Source organism: Diceros bicornis, chromosome 39, assembly GCF_020826845.1.
Source record: "Diceros bicornis minor isolate mBicDic1 chromosome 39, mDicBic1.mat.cur, whole genome shotgun sequence".
Classification (NCBI taxonomy): Eukaryota; Metazoa; Chordata; class Mammalia; order Perissodactyla; family Rhinocerotidae; genus Diceros; species Diceros bicornis.
The window spans coordinates 22,759,450-22,780,138 of NC_080778.1; the positions used below are offsets into that span (position 1 = coordinate 22,759,450).

General features: G+C 36.8%; 1 protein-coding gene across 1 annotated transcript in view; it reads left to right on the forward strand.

Moving 5' to 3' along the window:
* The window catches only part of PEX3 (peroxisomal biogenesis factor 3), a 40,573-nt gene that overhangs the window by 15,042 nt on the left and 4,842 nt on the right, over positions 1-20,689 (forward strand). The window contains exons 4-10 of the mRNA XM_058534202.1: positions 2,682-2,725; positions 4,001-4,125; positions 4,565-4,631; positions 4,738-4,792; positions 5,381-5,549; positions 7,178-7,248; positions 9,376-9,498. Coding sequence (XP_058390185.1) covers positions 2,682-2,725; positions 4,001-4,125; positions 4,565-4,631; positions 4,738-4,792; positions 5,381-5,549; positions 7,178-7,248; positions 9,376-9,498 — 654 coding nt within the window. The remainder of the gene's footprint in view (positions 1-2,681; positions 2,726-4,000; positions 4,126-4,564; positions 4,632-4,737; positions 4,793-5,380; positions 5,550-7,177; positions 7,249-9,375; positions 9,499-20,689) is intronic.

A 20,689-nucleotide genomic window follows, 5' to 3' on the forward strand; every position in this document is an offset into this window, starting at 1 on the left:
TTGTGAAATGATTACCACAATCAAGCTAATTAACATATCCATCACCTCATATAGTTACCCTTTGTGTGTGTGTGTGGTGAGAACACTTAAGATTTACTCTCTGAGCAAATTTCAACTATACAATGCATTATTATTAACAGTACTCACCATGCTGTGCATTAGATCTCCAGAACTTATTCATCTTATAACTTTAAATCTACTTTTAAGGTCTAAAAATGGTAAATGTCAACATAAAGAAATGTCTTAGGTGGCCATAACTCTGTCCTTTCCCACTGAAGTCACCCCAAAGAAATACAGTTTCAAGGCACACACTCTAATTGCCGTTCCACAGACTGCTGCTACTAAGTACCTTAGATTTCTATAAAAAGCACTTTGAAGTTTTTCTGGGGCAACATTCAAAAGAAAATGTGATTTACTTGCATTAAAATATCTAACCCTTGAATTTCGGTTGATTCCCAATCTAATCAGAATAAGTATGGCATTCCACCATGAGGCTTGAACATTAGCTAAAGGTTGCAGCAGTACCTTGCAGGCCTGACTCTGTACATCTTCTGAACGTGTGCCATCTAGGAAAGCGATAACTGAAGCTGGAGAGTCTGTTCAGTGACAAAGAAAGATAAGAAACTGGTAATATCCCACAATTGTAATGGTAACTTATTGAAGTGTAAATTTATGTCTGAATATAATAAAGAATATGGGCTTGTATTTTATATATCTTTGTGGTTTTTTATTTCATTTTTCTAATAATTTATTTTCATTGCATTTTACAAAAGTATTGGTCGGTGACATATTGGAAATTAGAAAGAAAAAAAAAAAACCTGTTCCTTCCACATAGGTGGTCTGAAAAACACTGAACTCCATCAACATAATACATCCACACAGTGGAGTACTATGCCATGGTTAAAAAAAAAAAAAGGTGACTATCATCTTTCTACTTCTGTGGAATGATCTCCAGGATATATTGTTATATTTTTTTAAAAGGTAGAGAAAAATGTGTATAGTATGCTACCATTGATCTAAGGAGGCAGTTATGAATATACACACATATCTGTTTATGTAAAGCAAAACAATGGCAAATTAAAGTATATTTTTTTAATAGTCACCTGTGAAAAGGGGAGAGAATGAAGGAGGATAGGAACAGACTTCTTTGAATATACTGCATTGTATAAATTTGACTTTGGAACCATATAAATATTTTACATATTTATAAAACTGTATTTAGTGTTTAAAAAGCAATGTCTAAAAAGTGATAGCAAAATAAATCAAATTAACCTAAATGTGTATCTAGTTAGTGGTATAACCACAAAGACAGAAACTAGGCCAGGTGACTTTTAAAGCAGCAATTTGACTGTATATTCTTAGTGGGATATATACTCTTAGAGCACACAGAATTGAAAAAACGAAAACTTTAAACTCTTTCAATATTGCTGTTGCTGTTCTGAGACTGTTGTGCATAGAGTGAGGGATGAAACAGGTTAGTAATTATGTTGGTTTCACTGATTTCTAGTGTGGACAAAAAGAAATACAGATGTAAGATCAACAAGATGAAGTTAAAAACCCTGTGGTCCTAATTTTTTTTTTTTTTTTTGAGGAAGATCAGCCCTGAGCTAACATCTGATGCCAATCCTCCTCTTTCTGAGGAAGCTTGGCCCTGAGCTAACATCCGTGCCCATCCTCCTCCACTTTATATGGGACGCCGCCACAGCATGGCTCAACAAGCAGTGCATCCGTGCGCGCCCGGGATCCGAACCGGCGAACCCCGGGCCGCCGCGCTCAGCTGCGTGCATTTAACCACTTGAGCCACCGGGCCAGCCCTCCTGTGGTCCTAATTTTGAATTAGAAGTGTCAGTATGAATTCATGGTGTATTTTATCTCTTTGAATATATGTTCATATAAATAAATACACGCACACATATTTAGTAGCTTAGTCTACCTAAAAGGCTTAGAAATAATGACCTACCCAGTAGCAATGAATATCTTTAATCAAAGGTTGCAGTCTCAGACTACCACATCCCACTACAAGGAACCAGGACTCTTGGAGGGGTAATGATTTCAGGTCTGCGGCAAGAATTGAACAGGATGAACCCAGAAGAACTTTTCATGTCAGTAAGCAAGGAAGCTCTCAAAGACTAATGGGGTCATGTCAAAAGGATTCAAAAACCAACCGAATAGTCCCCACAATAGTCAAAGATGGGCAATGGATCATCAATAAGAATAGTATCAATAAGATACTGAACATCAATAAGAATAATAACTACAGTAGGTTGAAACACATTGAATATATATAATTTAAATTCATGTGTTTGTAATGATACTTTAAAACAAAAAAATACTTCATCATCTACCTTTGAAGGATTATAGGACCTGCTTCATTATTTTTAAAAAGGTAAATGAGGGAAAGAAAGAAACATTTTTCCTGCTTTTTTCTGTATGATTTTATAATACGTATATGCATATGCTCTGAAGGAGGAAAAAGACTGGAATGATCTACCAATGTACTAGTGAAAATCGCTATTATCATTGGTTACTGAAATTGCAGTTGTTTTTTACTATATTTTGTGGGCTTTGTTTTTGGCAGTTATCCTGTAATACAATATAATTAAATATAGAGGTATAAAGTTCATAGTTTTCTGTTATGTTACCTGGTTGTTATTTTCATATTTTCTGATTTTTTTCTTTAGGCCTTCAAACAAGCTAGAAATATGGGAGGATCTGAAGATAATAAGTAAGCCTACATAATTTGTGTCACAGCACATCCTTAAAATATTTATAAAGGGAAATTTTTGTACTCCATTATATGGATGACTTTTCTTTACCTCATAGAGTTGTCAGGATTAAATAGTTCTCCTGTAGCAAGTAGATCAATGTCTGGTCATAGAAAGTGTTCAGTAAATATTAGTGGTTGTGGTGGTATTATTATTGTTATTGTTATGATAATATGTAAATCTGTCCTAGACTACATGTGCCTATATTAGGGACTGATATCTGCAATATTATACTTCAAGGGAAGTTTTTACTCAAACCCAGATAGTAACTTTACTTTGATATTGTGTGCAAACTTTCATTAGTGATAAAAATTTGAAACGAAGAGCTGCCCTGGGGTGTATCTATGTGTGTGTGCGTATATATATACATTTACACGCACCCATGTCTCAGAACTTCATACTATCAATTATTCCTACATTTTCCCATCCATTCACCTAATCCTTATCAACTGAATCATGCTTAAGCTTTGCCTATTTGAAAGTAAATTAAACCTTTGTAGCACCCTGTATTTCCTTTCAGCTATTGTACTTTCTCACGCCCCTTACTCAATACCAAAGATTTCTGCATTCCCTTTTCTTCACTCCCACTCACTCTTTGACAGACTGGCTTCCACTCCTGTGCCTCCACCCGAGCAGATCTCGCAAACATCAGTAGTGACTTCTGTGTTGCTAAATCTACTGGACGTTTTCCTCCTGCTAGACCTCTTGGCAGCAGTCAACACCTTTGCTGTCTCCTTGAACACTCTGTCCTAGATTGCTGTGATGCCTAGTCTCCAGGTGTCCCCTATCTTTTTGTATCTGCCTCCAGCCCTTTAATGGGCTCATCCTCCTTTACCTGCCAGTGAAGGCTAGAGTTTGTCCATGCTCCGCCCTCTTCTCTCGCTCTGAACCAGCTCCTAGACAGCTCCGAATTCTGAGGCTGCAACTGGGAGTACTTCCCAGTCCTTTCTTGTTTTCCTTTCTGAGCTAATAATATATAACCCTTCACTCAATATATTCGTCCTCGTTATTATTGGTTATTGTTTCAATCAAGAGATCATACCTAATTTACATTAAACAAGTTATAAGGAGATAGACTGAAATATTTTGAATTGGTATATTTTTGTACTTGAAACAGTTACAAATGTATTTTTAAAGTCATCTTATGAAAAAATAACCATAGGGATGGTTCGTGATTTTACTTATTTGTCTGTGTTTTAACAACAGTACCAAGTGGTTTTCTTTTCTCCGTGCAGGTTTCACAAGAAGTATCGTAGCTGTATACAGTACTTGTATGCTGGTGGTTCTTTTGAGAGTCCAGTTAAACATAATTGGTGGATATATTTACCTGGATAATGCAGCAGTTGGCAAAAATGGCACCGTAAGTTTAATAGACTTAGATGGTGCCCTTTCTTTCGAGAGGTTCGAAATTTAACAGAATATTACTTATCCTGATAATTTCTATAAAATAAATTTCTTTATATTTCATGTGATTATAAAATTTTACCATTATTATTTTTCCTATTTTGAAACTAGACTTTTTGCTATATTGAAGAATATTATTTTTTGTATGATGACAGATAGAAACTAGACTTTGGTAGTGAACACGATGCAGTCTATACAGAAGCCAAAATATAATGATGTACACCTGTAATTTACAGTGTTATGAACCAGTGTGACCTCAATAAAATAATTTTTAGAAAAAAGAATATTATTTTTCCTATCACTCTAGGTCCTGAAATCTCAGTTCAAGTTACATTGAAATATTATTTATTTACTAATAGTATTAGGTAATGTAACCTTATTTCTATTTTGTACAGACAGTTCTTGCTCCCCCGGATGTCCAGCAGCAGTATTTATCAAGTATTCAACACCTCCTTGGAGATGGTAGGATTTTATTTGTGACCTATAAACTAATTTTAACTCATTCATTTGTATTATTGAGGAATTTAAAAAGTGAACAAGCCTGTTATGTTTGTTTTTCCTATAATAGGCCTAACAGAATTGATCACTGTCATTAAACAAGCTGTGCAGAAGATTATAGGAAGGTAAGGCATTTTGATTTGGTTTTTCTGACTTCCTGATTCTGATGGATAAAAGAAAAATTGGAATTGTTCTAGTGAAGCTGGTGGCTTGACAGTGGTTTGTGAAATTCTTTGTAAGCTGATACAGACACAGCCCTGGGGTATTGCCATGTGGATTCCATTTTCTTCATCAGTGTCAACCTTTTGGTACTAAGGGAAAAGTTTTGATGCTTCATTGTCTGTTGATTGATTTCCAAACAAACCAGAAATATTTGGGTCATGAGATAAAAGACCTACTTTAAAATCTGCATCTGAGGCTTTTTTCTCCTGTTTATACTAGTAATATCTATCATTACAGTGGGAATTTTCTTGTGAAATCTGCAGCAAGATTTTTGTTGGCTCTGTAATAATGCCCTTAACTGATGGCTGGTTTCTTAATCTACTCGAGTGATTTCACGGTCAGCAGTTTCAGGTTTGACTGGATGAAACAGAATCTCAGATAGTAACCTGTTAGGAAAAGAGTGTGTATAGGATGTGTTGTACAGTTTCGAGTGTGTATAGGATGTGTTGTACAGTTTCAATTTATCCCAATTCTCTTTTCTCTGTTTCTAGTGTTTCTCTTAAACATTCTTTGTCCCTTTTGGACTTGGAGCAAAAACTAAAAGAAATCAGAAATCTCGTTGAGCAGCATAAATCTTCTTCTTGGATTAATAAAGATGGATCCAGATCTTTATTATGCCATTATATGATGCCAGATGAAGAAACACCATTAGCAGTTCAGGTGCTTAATTCATAGCCATTTAGCCAAACCAGTTACTCTATATTCTGAAATTTTTTTTTACTATCTCTTGAAATTTAGATTTCTGAGTCTCTTGAAAGGTAAGCAATTTAAAGACATATATTTCAATAATTTAAATAAAACCTCATTAATTTAGAAAACAGACTGCAAATACGACTGATTTCTAGTTAGAAACATTTATAATTTTAGATATTCAGCCAATTTTTATTGAGTATTATGTGACAGACACTGTGATTGGAATGTAAAATGAGTAAGACCTGTTCATTACACTTGGGGAACTCAGGAGACAAATTCAGTTCATGTGGCTAGAGCATATTTGTATGAGATGAGGTAGCAGAAGACAGAGCTGATAGTTGAGGCAAAGTCGTGAAGAGGTTTGTATGCCAAGATAAAGAGTCTGAACTTCAGTTTATGGACAAAGAAGGATAATTTTAATCAGGCTAGTGCCACAAGGGCATTTGCTTTTTAAAATAAATCAGTGATGGCAGTATCAAAATGGACTGACAGAAGTTGTAGTCATCCAGTTGAGAAACAAGGCCTAATCTAACAATTGTCAGCCATGGTGTTGCTACACACTGGGGTGTCCTGGGCAGTTGTGATTTAAGTTATTCATTGATTAAGAATAATAAAAATGCCAGAGATTGCAGATTACATATGTCATTTTAAAATAATGTTTGGTTTTTTTCATATGTAAGTAGACTGCACCCATTCTTTGCTTTGAGAGAAGAATGTCTCTCACTTGAAAACTGGAGAAGCCTTAGACCGGAGAGGCCCTAGGCCATATCTCAGCAGGGAGGCCTCATTAGAACAAAGACTGCCATGTTCTTCATTGTCCACAGGATTTCCCCTCCCCTAGAGACCCCAAAAATAGACCTGTTGAGTGCTGAGAGACCCGACATGCATGAGTAGGCCAAGAAAAAGTGGTACCCATTTAAGGGAACCCTGTGACCTGGAGGATGGAGGCTAAACCGAACAAGCAGAACAGATGGGACAGAATTCGTGAAAGAAACAGGAGAAAACTTACTTGCAAATTAGAACCTCAAGGAGATGCAATACAAGTATTAAAAAGCCTTCTGGAAGGTTAGAACAATTTCCAAATTCTAAAATTCAACAGTGGAACTAAAAAAGAAAACAAATCAAAGAGAATGAATGATGAGGTGAAGAGAGGAATAATGGACTAAATCTTACCTGAACTGAATTAAAACCTGAAACTTCAGGTTGAAAGGACACACAGAGCCCCAGACTAGACTAGATTGATTTTAAAAAGACACATACATATCTTGATAAAACGTCTTACCAATAAAAGAAAAAAAAAAAATCCCAGGCCTCTGCAACCTCAAAGACTGTTTTTTTCATTGTAAATATATTCTAGAAATGTGTCCAAGAGCGGCCAGGTAAACAAAGATCTCACAAAGTATACTTTTATTCTAACGTTTTAAATACTACTTACACGTGAACATTTACAGTTTTTTTGAATTTAACATTTTTTGATTGTTGATAGAAAAAAGACTTTTAGATTTCCTGAACTCTTGAGTTTATTAATATGATTAGTTTCACATAACCCTGTGCTAATGTTTGAAACCCTGAAGTATGGCCTTTTCATTTCACAGGCCTCTGGGCTCTCTCCTAGAGATGTCACCACTATTAAACTACTCAATGAAACTAGAGACATGTTGGAAAGGTATGTATACTGCATGTAACAGAAAACATGTGTTTCTATTTTGAATGTACTTATGACCATTTTTTAGTTTTCCTGAACTACTTATTCAACATAATAATTTGTTAAAATTAAATTTTGAATCTGTTCCTCTCCCTTAGGTAGGATTTCCTACCTAAACTAGTGTTTCTCTTATTAGGGTGGGGAGGGAAGCAGAGACTTTTTTCAAGATACCCATGACTTGCCCACCTACTTCCCTAGCCTAGAGATTCTGATGTACTAGTTGAGGGACTAGACTATAGTTAGCATTTACATTTTGAAAAAAGCTTTCAAGAGTGATTCTGGTATACCTCGTGTATACTAGTAAATGTTCCTTGTTAAAAAAAAAAAAACAGAAACTGACATTGTAGCCGCAGCAGTTCTGACTGCCAACTTGAAGTCACTCAGTGCTGACTTGGGGAGTTGGGAAAAGATGCTCTTTCAAGCCAGAGCTGGCCACCTACTGCTGATCCTCATGTATACGTACATGTGCACACATGCTAATGTGTGTACACACACACACACTCAATTTTAAGAACTACTCCCTGTAACCTTTTCAAAATAGACTATAATGTTCCTAAAACTTTGAGTGGTAAAATTTTTACATCTTCCCTTCCCTAAATTGGTATTACTATTTTAAACCACCCAGAAAAGAACCAGCGTGTTAAAAATGGAAAAAGCACCAGACTGCATTAGACCAGAAGACCTAGATTCAAGGATGGCTCTCCTGTTTATTAGCTGTTCAACCTTAGTTGAGCCACTTAAACTCTTTGAGGTAGTTTTATCATTGTAAAATCTGAGTGGTAATATCAGTCCTACCCATTTTATCTTAAGTGATTAAAATATCAAAGTTTCTTTTAAATTAAAGATCATTTAAGACCATATTCTCTAGTTCTGTTTTCTGAGGAGTTATATCTTCTGCTTATAATATTTTTTCATGATCTTAAAGAAAATGAGCAAATTTTTAAGTTAACTTGGCCACTGAATCTACTCTCTGAATCCTCAAGTTCTAGTCTCTTGACTTTCTACAGTAGCAATCTCCACATTTTTTCTTATTCAGGTTTCCACCAAATCACTCCATGAAGCTCTAGAAAAGGTCATCGGTGATCTTTTACCAGATTCAGTCAACTTGTAATATTCATCTTACTTGGCCTTTCTCTGATAATTGGCACTGTTGATCAAGGCTTTCTTGAAATTCTTTTCTCATATGGCTTCCATGACAGTGGAAGATGTTATGGGAGACGTAATCTCCCAATTTTTTCCCCCATTCTCAGATCATTTCTTCTTAGGTTCCTCTATGTCTGTCTTTCCTTTAAATGTTAGTGTTTCCCAGATGCTTTTTCTTATTTCATCCAACTGCCCCAAGCAGTTTTATATTCCCCGATTGCTTTAACTACTGTCTGTATGCTAATAATTCCCAAATTTATAGCACTAGCCCTCCACTCCCATGAGTTGGTCTGGATTGAGATTTCTACGTATCCAAGATAGAACTAATCTGTTCAACTAGGCATGTTCTAACTTTTCATAGCACACATATATTGTTCTTTATATCAAAGAGTTTTTGTGAGGTACTAACATGGTATGATGAGAAGAGCTTGAACTTTAAGGTCAAAAGGGCCTGGGTTCAAATGCTAGCTCCCCCATTTACTACTTATATACCTTTGGACAAATTCCTTCATCCCTCAAGTATCCAGGTCCTCACCTGAACATGATAAGAAAATTGTCTGTTTCACTAGGATTTCATGGCAGAGTATGTAAAGCAAACCAGTAATCTGTGACTCGAAGAGGGTTCCTCTTCAAGAGTTTCATCAAGAGAAGTAATACGATTGTTGATATTTTTAAAAGTATGTTGTACAAAGTGCTGACTGACGTAAGAAAATCTAGCGGAATGGATGAATATTCTCACTGTGTTGTGCTAAATGATAAGCTCAGTTTTTATGCTTAATTTGGAAAGGTTGCCTCCTTCATATGTTTCTGTAGTGTTTTAGGCTGTAAAAACTGGATCGTGACCAGAAATGCTGGTGGCTGCCAACGGCAACCACAAAGTGACTGAGTTTATTTCCTTTTCCGTGGAGCATCTAAAAGGTAGCTCACCCCCCTTGTTTTGTGTAGTCCGGATTTCAGCGCCGTTTTGAATACCTGCTTAAGCCGAGGTTTCAGTGGACTGCTGGACAACATGTCTGAGTTCTTCCGACCCACTGAGCAGGACCTGCAGCGCGGCGACTCCGTGAACAGGTACGGTGACAAGAGTGTTACCAGTCTGATGAATGCCCTGATAGAGTAGTGCTTTGGATGTGTTGATTTTTTGTTCCAGGTAACAAAAACATCGTAAAGGATAAATTTGAACACTCATTTTTCAACAAATTACACTCTGTTAAGCCAATGACTTTTTCATTATTAAAAGTTCCTTCTGGATTCAATATGAAAACTTTGATTTCTTCCAAAAATTTTGCCACTGTATAGAAGTACGTAAGTCGTGAAACCACCTTTGTGTAGGCCAAATTCCAATTATTAGGCTCTTTCTTTTTAACTCTTTAGAATACAAAACTGAAAATGTATTTAAGTTTCAATGTGTTCTCTGTGATTACTCCAGTACCTCAAGCCTTCACTGGCCTGTAGCACCTAATTCAACACTTCAGTCATTATAATAGCCAGGCATTCTTGTTGTGTATTTCCATTTGATGAATGATCTCCTAGTTCTACACCTACGTAAATATTTCATTTTCAGCCCTTAAAGTAGGATTGGGAATATTTAGTTAGTGCAATTGTTAGTAATTTTAATCATAACTATTACTAAGTCATGGATTCATGCTGCCAAAAAGTATCTTATGGTTTTATATCCTTGTCATCTCAACATGAGAACCCTGGCTCTCCTGTTAGAATTTACACTCTTTAATAACTTCTGTTTCGCAGTTTTTATATTAAACTCAGAAAAGAATAGGTACCAGAATCAATGTTAACTGACTATAAACTGATCCATTAAAATAAGGGGAAACAGATGTATGGTGACAGATAAAAACTAGACTATTGGTGGTGAACATGATACAGTCTATACAGAAACTGAAATATAATAATGTACTCCTGAAATTTACACATATTATAAGCCAATACGACCTCAATAAAATAAAAAAATGTAAAACAATAAGAGGAAACAGTAACTGATAATGCAGTATGTGTGTACAATATCCAGCTTAATTCTTAAATACATGGGGCAAGAGATTATTTGCTCAATTCTCTGGGACCCTTCTTTATTGTACAAAAAAATAATAATTTGTAATTAACATTGAGGATTTGGAATGCTTAGAGCCATAAAATTTATTTTCTGAAGCAACTTAAATATCATCCTAAAATCTTTTTAAGTAATTCTCTAAATTATACAAAAATAAATTTTGGCCCCTGTATGCTCCCTAAATCAAAGTGCTCCAATTAATAAAATTTCACTGTAATCTCTACCTACCAAGGTATTAGTTATTTCCTGAGTGGTGCTAAGAGTTGTAATAGTTGCTTTAACATAGAACAAATACTTGATCTTATACACTGAAGAATTATAAAAATTCCTTTGCAACCACATCAACCATTGACAGTCTTCCTTCTCTGAGCTCCTGTAGTACTTATTATCTATACTTCCGTGTACAACTTACGTGTTTCACCATGAACTAGAGTCTTATTCCTCAGTTATATTTTAAGCCTCCTCCCAAAGTCAGAGACTATCTTATGCCCTTTCATATTCCATTACACACACTAGGTACTCGGGAGATATTTCCTATCTAAGTTGTTCCCTTTCATGTCGATAACCAACTTCATGATCCATGGTTCAATACTAGAAACATTCCCATTATGCCTATTGTCATTCCTATAGTTTAACGTGTTGTGGAAGTTCTAGCCATCACAATAAGTCAAGAAAAAAGATTTTTAAGTATTAGCAAAGAGACAAAATATCATTAATTATGTATACTACAATTAATAATCCAGAACCTTCAAGAGAATCAACTGAAAAGTGATGCAAACTAATAAAAGCTCATATTATATATATAGGTGTGTATTATAAATGTTATATTTATGTATATACTATATATAACATATGCATATATGTATATATATTAATATATGTATAATAAGTATTTAAAAATCAAAAGGTTTCCTATCACCGGTAATAACCCAATAGAAAATATAATGGATAAAAGATGCGACTTAAAAGGAAAACTGTACAGACTTGAAGTATGGCTACAGATGTAAGAATCCTAAATAAAATATAAGCAAATGAAATGCAGAAATCTGTAGCAACAGTAATAGCAACCAATACTTCCTTCTTCCATGTGCAAGTATGATGATGGGTATTTTTCAGAACATTATCTCATTGAATTCTGAAAACAACTCTAGGAAGTAAGTACTAGAATTTTACTTTTTACAGATGAGGACACTAAGACAGAGAAAAATCAAATAACCTGAGGTCAAGCAGCTGCAAGTAGTAAAGCCAGATGTTCAGTCACTTCAACCTCACATCAGAGCCTGGGATTTTTAATTTTTCTCTAACACTGTGACTAATTAGGGTTCATTTTAAGAATGCAAGGAAGGTTAAACTATTAAGAAAACTGTTACAGTAATCCATAACATTAATAAGTTAATAGGACAAAACGCAAACATCATCTTCAGTGTTGCTGAAAAAGAATTCAATAAAACTTAACATTTGTTATTGATAGAACCCCTTCTAGAGGCCGGCCCCATGGCATAGTGGTTAAGTTCGGCACACTCTGCTTTGACAGGCCAGGTTCGCGGGTTCAGATCCTGGGTGCAGATCTACATCACTCGTCAACCATGCTGTGGCAGCGACCCACATGCAGAATAGAGGAAGATTGGCACAGATGTTAGCTCAGAGCTAATCTTCCTCAGCAAAAAAAAAAAAAAAAAAAACCTCTTCTAGAAATAAAAAATACTTTTTTATATAATAAAGAATATTTGAATCAAAAGCAAATATTTCACGGCCGCCCGGGAGCAGCCCACAGGTCCGCAGCCCTCCCTGGAGGAGTGGGGCCCTGAGCCGGGGAGTGCTCCCACTGTGGGCATTTTGTGGACCCAGCACAATCAAGATGAGTGGCATAATATCTGAGTTTGCCTGCTACCAAAACTTTGGGGAGTACCCCCAGAAAAGCTGGTTCAAAAAGAAATTAAAACCGGCTCTTAAAGGGCCCACGCGCAAACTCACCCGTTTCAGAAAGCAACCTAAAATCACCAGAAAGAAAGGTGCACAGTGCTTTGGTGAAAAGAGACTCACCTGATAGGCTCTGAGTGCATTGCAGTGAGAGGTGAGACCTCTCCAGGGACTGGAACATTGGCGGCGGCCATTGTTGTGGCCTGGTGTGAGCGTGCTGACACAGACGCCATTGGAGTTCTCCCTGGGGCCTGCTAGCCCAGGGTCTGCCCCACCCGCTAGAGCACTAATTTAATCCAGTTCAGCCAGGGCAGGCAGCCCACCCTAGAGACTGGCCCCCCCCAACAACAAGCCCTCAGGCAACTTGTGGGCCTGCATAGATTGGTGACTGGATTCTCTGCAGCCTGGTGACTGAGCCCACTTCAGTGGGGCAGGGCATGCACAAGGAGCGGGTAGAGAGTGTGGGGCGATGGTGGAGTGTGTGGGGCTCCCACCATGGAGAGACTGGGTCCACTTGGGGAGGTCGGGGCGTGCACACGGGGCAGGACTGTGTTGACTGTGTGTGTGGACCTGTGGGCGGCAGGGCTTGTCAGCTGCAGAAGACTTGTGCTTCTCAAAGACACACATAGGGGGTTTGCCCCACCTTCCAAAGCCGGAAACAAATGGGTGCTCCCGTGCCTGAGGCCAGCCCCACCCAGCTGCAATCCTCAGAGAGCTGACAAGAGACCTAAAGGCTGGAGGCTTATAGCAATTGTAAGGCCCTGAGCCTAACAACCTGCCATGCTGGGGGTCTACTCACTTAAAAGAAATACTGCAACACAAATGTGGTATTAGAACTTGCAGCCAACTGTGCTGGGGCTCCCCACACCTGATAAAGAGACTGAAGGCCCCACAACAACTACAAGCAGCTGAGCATTACAACAGCTGACCAGGAGCATAACGTGGCCTCCCTGGGTGCCTACAGGGAGAGCAAACAGGCCACAACAGAAGGATACACGTAGCCCACATAGGGGTCACCCCTGGAACATTGAGAACTGAGGGAAACACACTGCAGGCCCCCTAAGCCATCACTTACATAAGGTCACCTATCCAAGAGCAGGAGACGTAGCTGACCTACCTAATAGGTAGACACAAGCACAGGGAAAGAGGCAAAATGAGGAGGCAAAGGAATACATTCCAAGTAAGAGAACAGGACAAAACCCCAGAAAAGGAACTAAGTGAAACAGAAATGAGCAACCTACCTGACAGAGAGTTCAAACTAAGAGTGTTAAGGATGCTCACTGATCTGAGGAGAAGAATAGATGAACTCAGTGAGAATGTCAACAAAGAAATGGAAGATATAAAAAAGAACCAATCAGAAATGAAGAATACAATACTGGAAATGAAAAATTCACTAGAGGGACTCAAAAGCAGAGTACAGGATACAGAAGAACAGACCTGCGAGCTGGACGAAAGACTAGAAGAAATTACCCAAGCTGAACAGGTAAAAGAGAAAAGAATTATAAAGAGTGAGGACAGTCTAAGGGACCTCTGGGACAACATCAAGCGCACTAACATCCGTGTTATAGGTGTCCTGGAAGAAGAGCGAGACAAAGGGGCAGAGAATCTATTTCAAGAAATAATAGATGAAAACTTCCCTAACCTAAGGAAAGAAACAGACATCCAGGTACAGGAAGCACAGAGACAGAGAGCCCCAAACAAGATAAACCCAAAGAGGCCCACGTCAAGACACATCATAATCAAAATGTCCAGAATTAAAGATAAAGAGAGAATCCTAAAAGCCACAAGAGAATGTCAAGTTACATACAAAGGAAACCCCATAAGGCTATCAGCTGACTTCTCAGCAGAAACCTTACAGGCTAGAAGAGAGTGGCACGATATATTTGAAGTGCTAAAAGGAAAAAACTTACAGCCAAGAATACTCTACCCAGCAAGGTTATCATTCAAAATGGAAGGAGAGATCAAAAATTTCCCAGACAAGCAAAAATTAAAGGAGTTTGTCACCAAGAAACCAGTGCTACAAGAAATGTTAAAGGGACTGATTTAAGGGGAAAAGAGAAGACCACAAATAGGAAAAATTATCTGTTTCCATGATAAGAGGGTAATGGATACAAATGCACAAAAAAGGGGTTAGATGTGATATCAAAAACATAAAAGGAGGCAGGAGGGGAGTTAAAGAGTAGAGCTTTCAGTCAGAGGTCAAACTAAAGGGACCATCAATTCTGTATAGAAGAAGAAAGGAACAGAGAAGGACTACTAAAACACTGAGAAAAAAAAAGTTAAAAAATAGCAGTAAGTTCATACTTATCAATAGCTACTTTAAACGTCAATGGACTAAATGCTCCAATTAAAAGGCATAGGGTGGCTGACTGGATAAAACAACAAGACCCATATATATGCTGCATACAAGAGACACACTTCAGACCTAAAGACACTCACAAACTGAAAGTGAAGGGATGGAAAAAGATACTCCACGAAAATGGCAATGAAAAGAAAGCTGGGGTAGCAGTACTCATATCAGACAAAATAGACTTTAAAACAAAAACTGTAAAAAGAGACAAAGAAGGGCATTACATAATGATCAAGGGAACAATCAAACAAGAGGATATAACACTTGTAAATATCTACGCACCCAGTGTAGGTGCACCTAAATATATAAAGCAATTATTAACAGACATAAAAAGAAAAATAGACAGTAACACAATAATAGTAGGGGACTTTAACACTCCACTTACACCAAGGGATAGATCATCCAAACAGAAGATCAATAAGGAAACATTGGCCTTAAACGACACACTAGAACAGGTGGACCTAGTAGATATATACAGAGCATTCCATCCAAAAACCGAAGAATACACGTTCTTTTCAAGTGCACATGGAACATTTTCCAGGATTGATCACATGTTAGGCCACAAAACAAGTCTCCATAAATTTAAGAAGATTGAAATAATACCAAGCATCTTTTCTGACCACAACGGTATGAAACTGGAAATCAACTATAGGAAGAAAATCAGAAAAGCCACAAATACGTGGAGATTAAACAAAATGGTACTGAACAACGACTGAGTCAATGAAGAAATCAAAGAAGAAATCAAAAAATACCTGAAGACAAATGAAAATGAAAATACGACATGCCAGAATTTATGGGATACAGCAAAAGCGGTTCTAAGAGGGAAGTTTATAGCAGTACAGGCCTATCTCAACCAACAAGAAAAATCTGAAATAAACAATCTAACAATACACCTAAAGGAACTGGAAAGAGAAGAACAAACAAAGCCCAAAATCAGTAAAAGAAGGGAAATAATAAAAATCAGAGCAGAAATAAATGAAATAGAGACTAAAAAAACAATAGAAAAAATTAATAAAACCAAGAGCTGGTTCTTTGAAAAGATCAACAAAATTGACAAACCTTTAGCTTGACTCACCAAGAATAAAAGAGAGAAGGTACAAATAAGTAAAATCAGAAATGAAAGAGGAGAAATTACAACAGACACCTCAGAAATACAAAAGATTATAAGAGAAGACTATGAAAAGCTATATGCCAACCAATTCGACAATCTGGAAGAGATGGATAAATTCTTAGAATCATACAACCTTCCAAAACTGGATCAAGAAGAAGTAGAGAATTTGAATAGACCAATCACCAGTAAGGAGATTGAAACAGTAATCAAAAACCTCCCCAAAAATAAAAGTCCAGGACCAGACGGCTTCCCTGGTGAATTCTACCAAACATTCAAAGAAGACTTAATACCTGTCCTTCTCAAACTCTTCCAAAAAATTGAGGAGGGGGGGAAGCTCCCTAACTCATTCTACGAAGCTGACATTACCCTGATACCAAAACCAGACAAGGACAACACAAAAAAAGAAAATTACAGGCCAATATCACTGATGAACATCGATGCAAAAATCCTCAACGAAATACTAGCAAATCGCATACAACAATACGTTAAAAAGATTATACACCATGATCAAGTGGGATTTATTCCAGGTATGCAGGGATGGTTCAACATTCGCAAATCAATCAACGTAATACACCACATTAATAAAATGAAGAATAAAAATCACATGATCATCTCAATAGATGCAGAGAAAACATTTGACAAGATACAGCATCCGTTTAGGATAAAAACTCTGAATAAAATGGGGATAGAAGGAAAGTACCTCAACATAATAAAGGCCATATATGACAAACCCACAGCTAATATCATCCTCAATGGTGAAAAACTGAAAGCTATCCCTCTAAGAACAGGAGCCAGACAAGGATGCCCACTGTCACCACTCCTATTTAACATAGTACTGGAAGTCCTAGCCAGAGCAATCAGGCAAGAAAAAGAAATAAAAGTGATCCAAATTGGAAAGGAAGAAGTGAAACTGTCATATTTGCAGATGCATGATTTTATATATAGAAAACCCTAAAGAATCCACCAGAAAACTGTTAGAAGTAATAAACGAATACAGTAAAGTTGCAGGATATAAATTCAACATACAAAAATCAGTTGCATTTCTATACACTAACAACGAAGTAGCAGAAAGAGAAATTAAGAAGACAATCCCATTTACAATTACAACAAAAAGAATAAAATACCTAGGAATAAACTTAACCAAAGAGGTGAAAGATCTGTACACCGAAAACTATAAAACATTGCTGAAAGAAATTGAAGAAGACACAAAGAAATGGAAAGATATTCCATGCTCTTGGATTGGAAGAGTTAGCATAGTTAAGATGTCCATACTTCCTAAAGCAATCTATAGATTCAATGCAATCCCTATCAAAGTTCCAACAACATTTTTCACAGAAATAGAACAAAGAATCCTAAAATTTATATGGAACAACAAAAGACCCCAAATAGCTAAAGGAATCCTGAGAAAAAAGAACAAAGCTGGAGGTATCACTCTCCCTGATTTCAAAATATACTACAAAACTATAGTAACCGAAACAACATGGTACTGGCACAAAAACAGACACACAGATCAATGGAATAGAATTGAAAGCCCGGAAATAAACCCACACGTCTATGGACGGCTAATCTTTGACAAAGGAGCCAAGAACGTACAATGGAGAAAAGAAAGTCTCTTCAACAAATGGTGTTTGGAAGACTGGATAGCCACGTGCAAAAAAATGAAAGTAGACCCTTACCTTACACCATACACAAAAATTAACTCCAAATGGATTAAAGACTTGAATATAAGACCTGAAACTATGAAACTTCTTGAAGAAAACATAGTTCTTCGACATCAGTCTTAGCAACATATTTTCAAGCACCATGTCTGACCGGGCAAGAGAAACAATAGAAAAAATAAACAAATGGGACTACATCAAACTGAAAAGCTTCTGCACAGCGAAGGAAACCATCAACAAAACGAAAAGACAACCTAACAATTGGGAGAAGATATTTGCAAACCATACATCTGATAAGGGGCTAATCTCCAAAATATGTGAAGAACTCATGCATCTCAGCAACCAAAAAACTACCAACCCAATTAAAAAATGGGCAAAAGACCTGAACAGACATTTCTCCAAAGAAGATATACAGATGGCCAACAGACACATGAAAAGATGTTCAAAATCATTAACTATCAGGGAAATGCAAATCAAAACTACAGTGAGATATCACCTCACGCCTGTCAGAATGGCTATAATTAACAAGACAGGAAACAGCATGTGTTGGAGAGGACGTGGAGAGAAGGGAACTCTCATACACTGCTGGTGGGAGTGCAAACTGTTGCAGCCACTATGGAAAACAGTATGGAGATTCCTCAAAAAATCAAGGATAGAACTACTATATGATCCAGCTATTCCACTGCTGGGTATTTATCCAAAGAACTTGAAAACACCAATGTGTAAAAATACATGCACCCCTGTGTTCATTGCAGCGTTATTCACAATAGCCAAGACTTGGAAGCAACCTAAGTGCCCATCAAGGGACGAATGGATAAAGAAGATGTGGTATATATACACGATGGAATACTACTCAGCCATAAGAAACGATGAAATCCAGGCATTTGTGACAACATGGATGGACATTGAGGGTATAATGCAAAGTGAAATAAGTCAGAGGGAGAAGGTCAAATACCGTATGATTTCCGTCATTAAGTAGTAGAAAATAACAACAATAAACAAAGACATAGAGACAGAGATTGGATTGGTGGTTACCAGAGGGGAAGGGGGGAGGGAGGAGGGCGAAAGGGATAATTCGCCACATGTGTGTGGTGATGGGTTGTAATTAGTGTTTGGGTGGTGAATATGATGTAATCTATGCAGAAATAGAAGTATAATGATGTACACCTGAAATTTATACAATGTTATAAACCAATGTTACTGCAATAAACAAAAAATTAAAAAAAAAAGGCAAATATTGTACTTAATGGAAAAAAACTAGAATTATTTCTGTTCAATTCAAAAACAATGTAAAGATGGTCACTATTTATATAATTTTTTTTCATAGTTATTCATCATCCTTCTGTTATTCTAACCAATGCAGTAAGGCTAGTTGAAAAGACCAGTTTTGAGAATGAAGTTCAGGGACGCCATTAATTTTTATATGTTTTATCTTGCAAATAGACAACTTACTGAACAGTAGTTGTATTATTACTTATTAACAATTAGTTATTAATATTAAGTAATTAAGTTAATATTATTAATAAGTAAGTATTATTACTATATAATAAACTGTTAGTAGACTGTTGATTTTCTAAGTTAAATTCTTATCTTCAGAAAATATCAGTTTTGGAATAGGAGAGGAAAAGTTATTGTTAATATGAAGGTGTTATGATTTTATGCTTAGAAACCCAAAAGAATCAACTAAAAATTGTAAAGTTAGCCTCCCAAAATTAATCTATAAATGTTGTCTAAGTACCATTAAAATCCTATTGGGAATTAGAGGGTGGTTGCCTGGTTATTTTTGAACCTGAAAAATTGATAGTAAAGGTGATCTGGAAGAATAAAGGGCTGAGAATATTCAAGAAATTATTGAAAAAGTAGAGCAATGAAGGTGCTTTCTGTATAGAACATATAAGGTGCAGTTATTAGAATAATATGTTACTCATAAAAGAATAGATAAATCAATGGAATAAGATATAAAATCCAGAAACAGGCTCTAAAATATACAGCATATTAGTATATGATGAAAGTGAGGAAGAGATACATTATTTAGTAAATAAGACAAATATTTAGTTTTACAATGACTAATTGTAAAATAATAATGTTAGAGCCCTTCTGTACTGTTTTTAAACAATAAAAACGTAAATGAACTGATAGAAAACAGGTGAATATTTGTCTGATCTCAAGATGGAGCAAGTCTTTCTAAGAATGAAAGTAAAGAATTTTATATAAATAAAATAGGTTTGACTTTAAAATTTAAAACTTAGAGATCAAACAAATTTTATTAACTTTATAATCAATATTAAATGCAAATCATATGTTGGGAAGAATGTTTGCAAACTATGTATGTCATACAAGGAGGTTAATAGCATTATAGACACATTGGTTAAGGAAAGAAACACTCAGAGAAAGATATGATCGTAGACACAAGCAGATAATTCACACAAGAGCAGATAGAAATTGCCAATTTGTCTGTTCATCTAACATCTGTTTATTGAACACCTGCTAGGTATCAGGCAGTGTGCTGGGTCTCTGTCCTTATGGGTCTTAGAATCTAGTAGGAGAAACAGGTGATAAACATAATTGTACAAACTATAAGTGTTATAAAGGAAAAGAACATTGAACATACAATCGAAGTATTTGAAGAAACATGGAAAGTCAAGCAGAGTTTCCCTGAGAAAGTAATTTGAACTGAGAACTAAAAGATAAGCAACTATTAAATGCGGCCTTGGACTGGAGTGAGGGATTGACATTCAGGGCAGAAGCCACAGGGCAAAGACTTTGAAGACTGGAGGACCAAGTGGATGGAACCAGGAAAAGAATGGTGGGAGATGAAGTTGGACAATTCAGCACATACAGGTTATGGTTGTCAGCTTGAGAGTGCTGGGGAGCCCCTAGAGAAGTGACAGGAGAGGGACTTGATGGGATTTACATCGTGGGGTCACTTTGATTGCTTTGTGGAGAAGGGATTGGGAAAGTGGAAGTTGGGGTGGGACATAGCAGTGGATGAATGAAAACTTTTACTAGTCGAGTCAACAGGTGTGTATTGAGCACGCTCTGTGCACCAACCAGGCCCTTTACCAAGTGCTAGGATAGTACAGTGAGTAAGGAAGACGTGGTACCTAACCTCACGGACCTTATGTGGTGGTGGTCTTCAATTTCTGTCAAAGACGGAT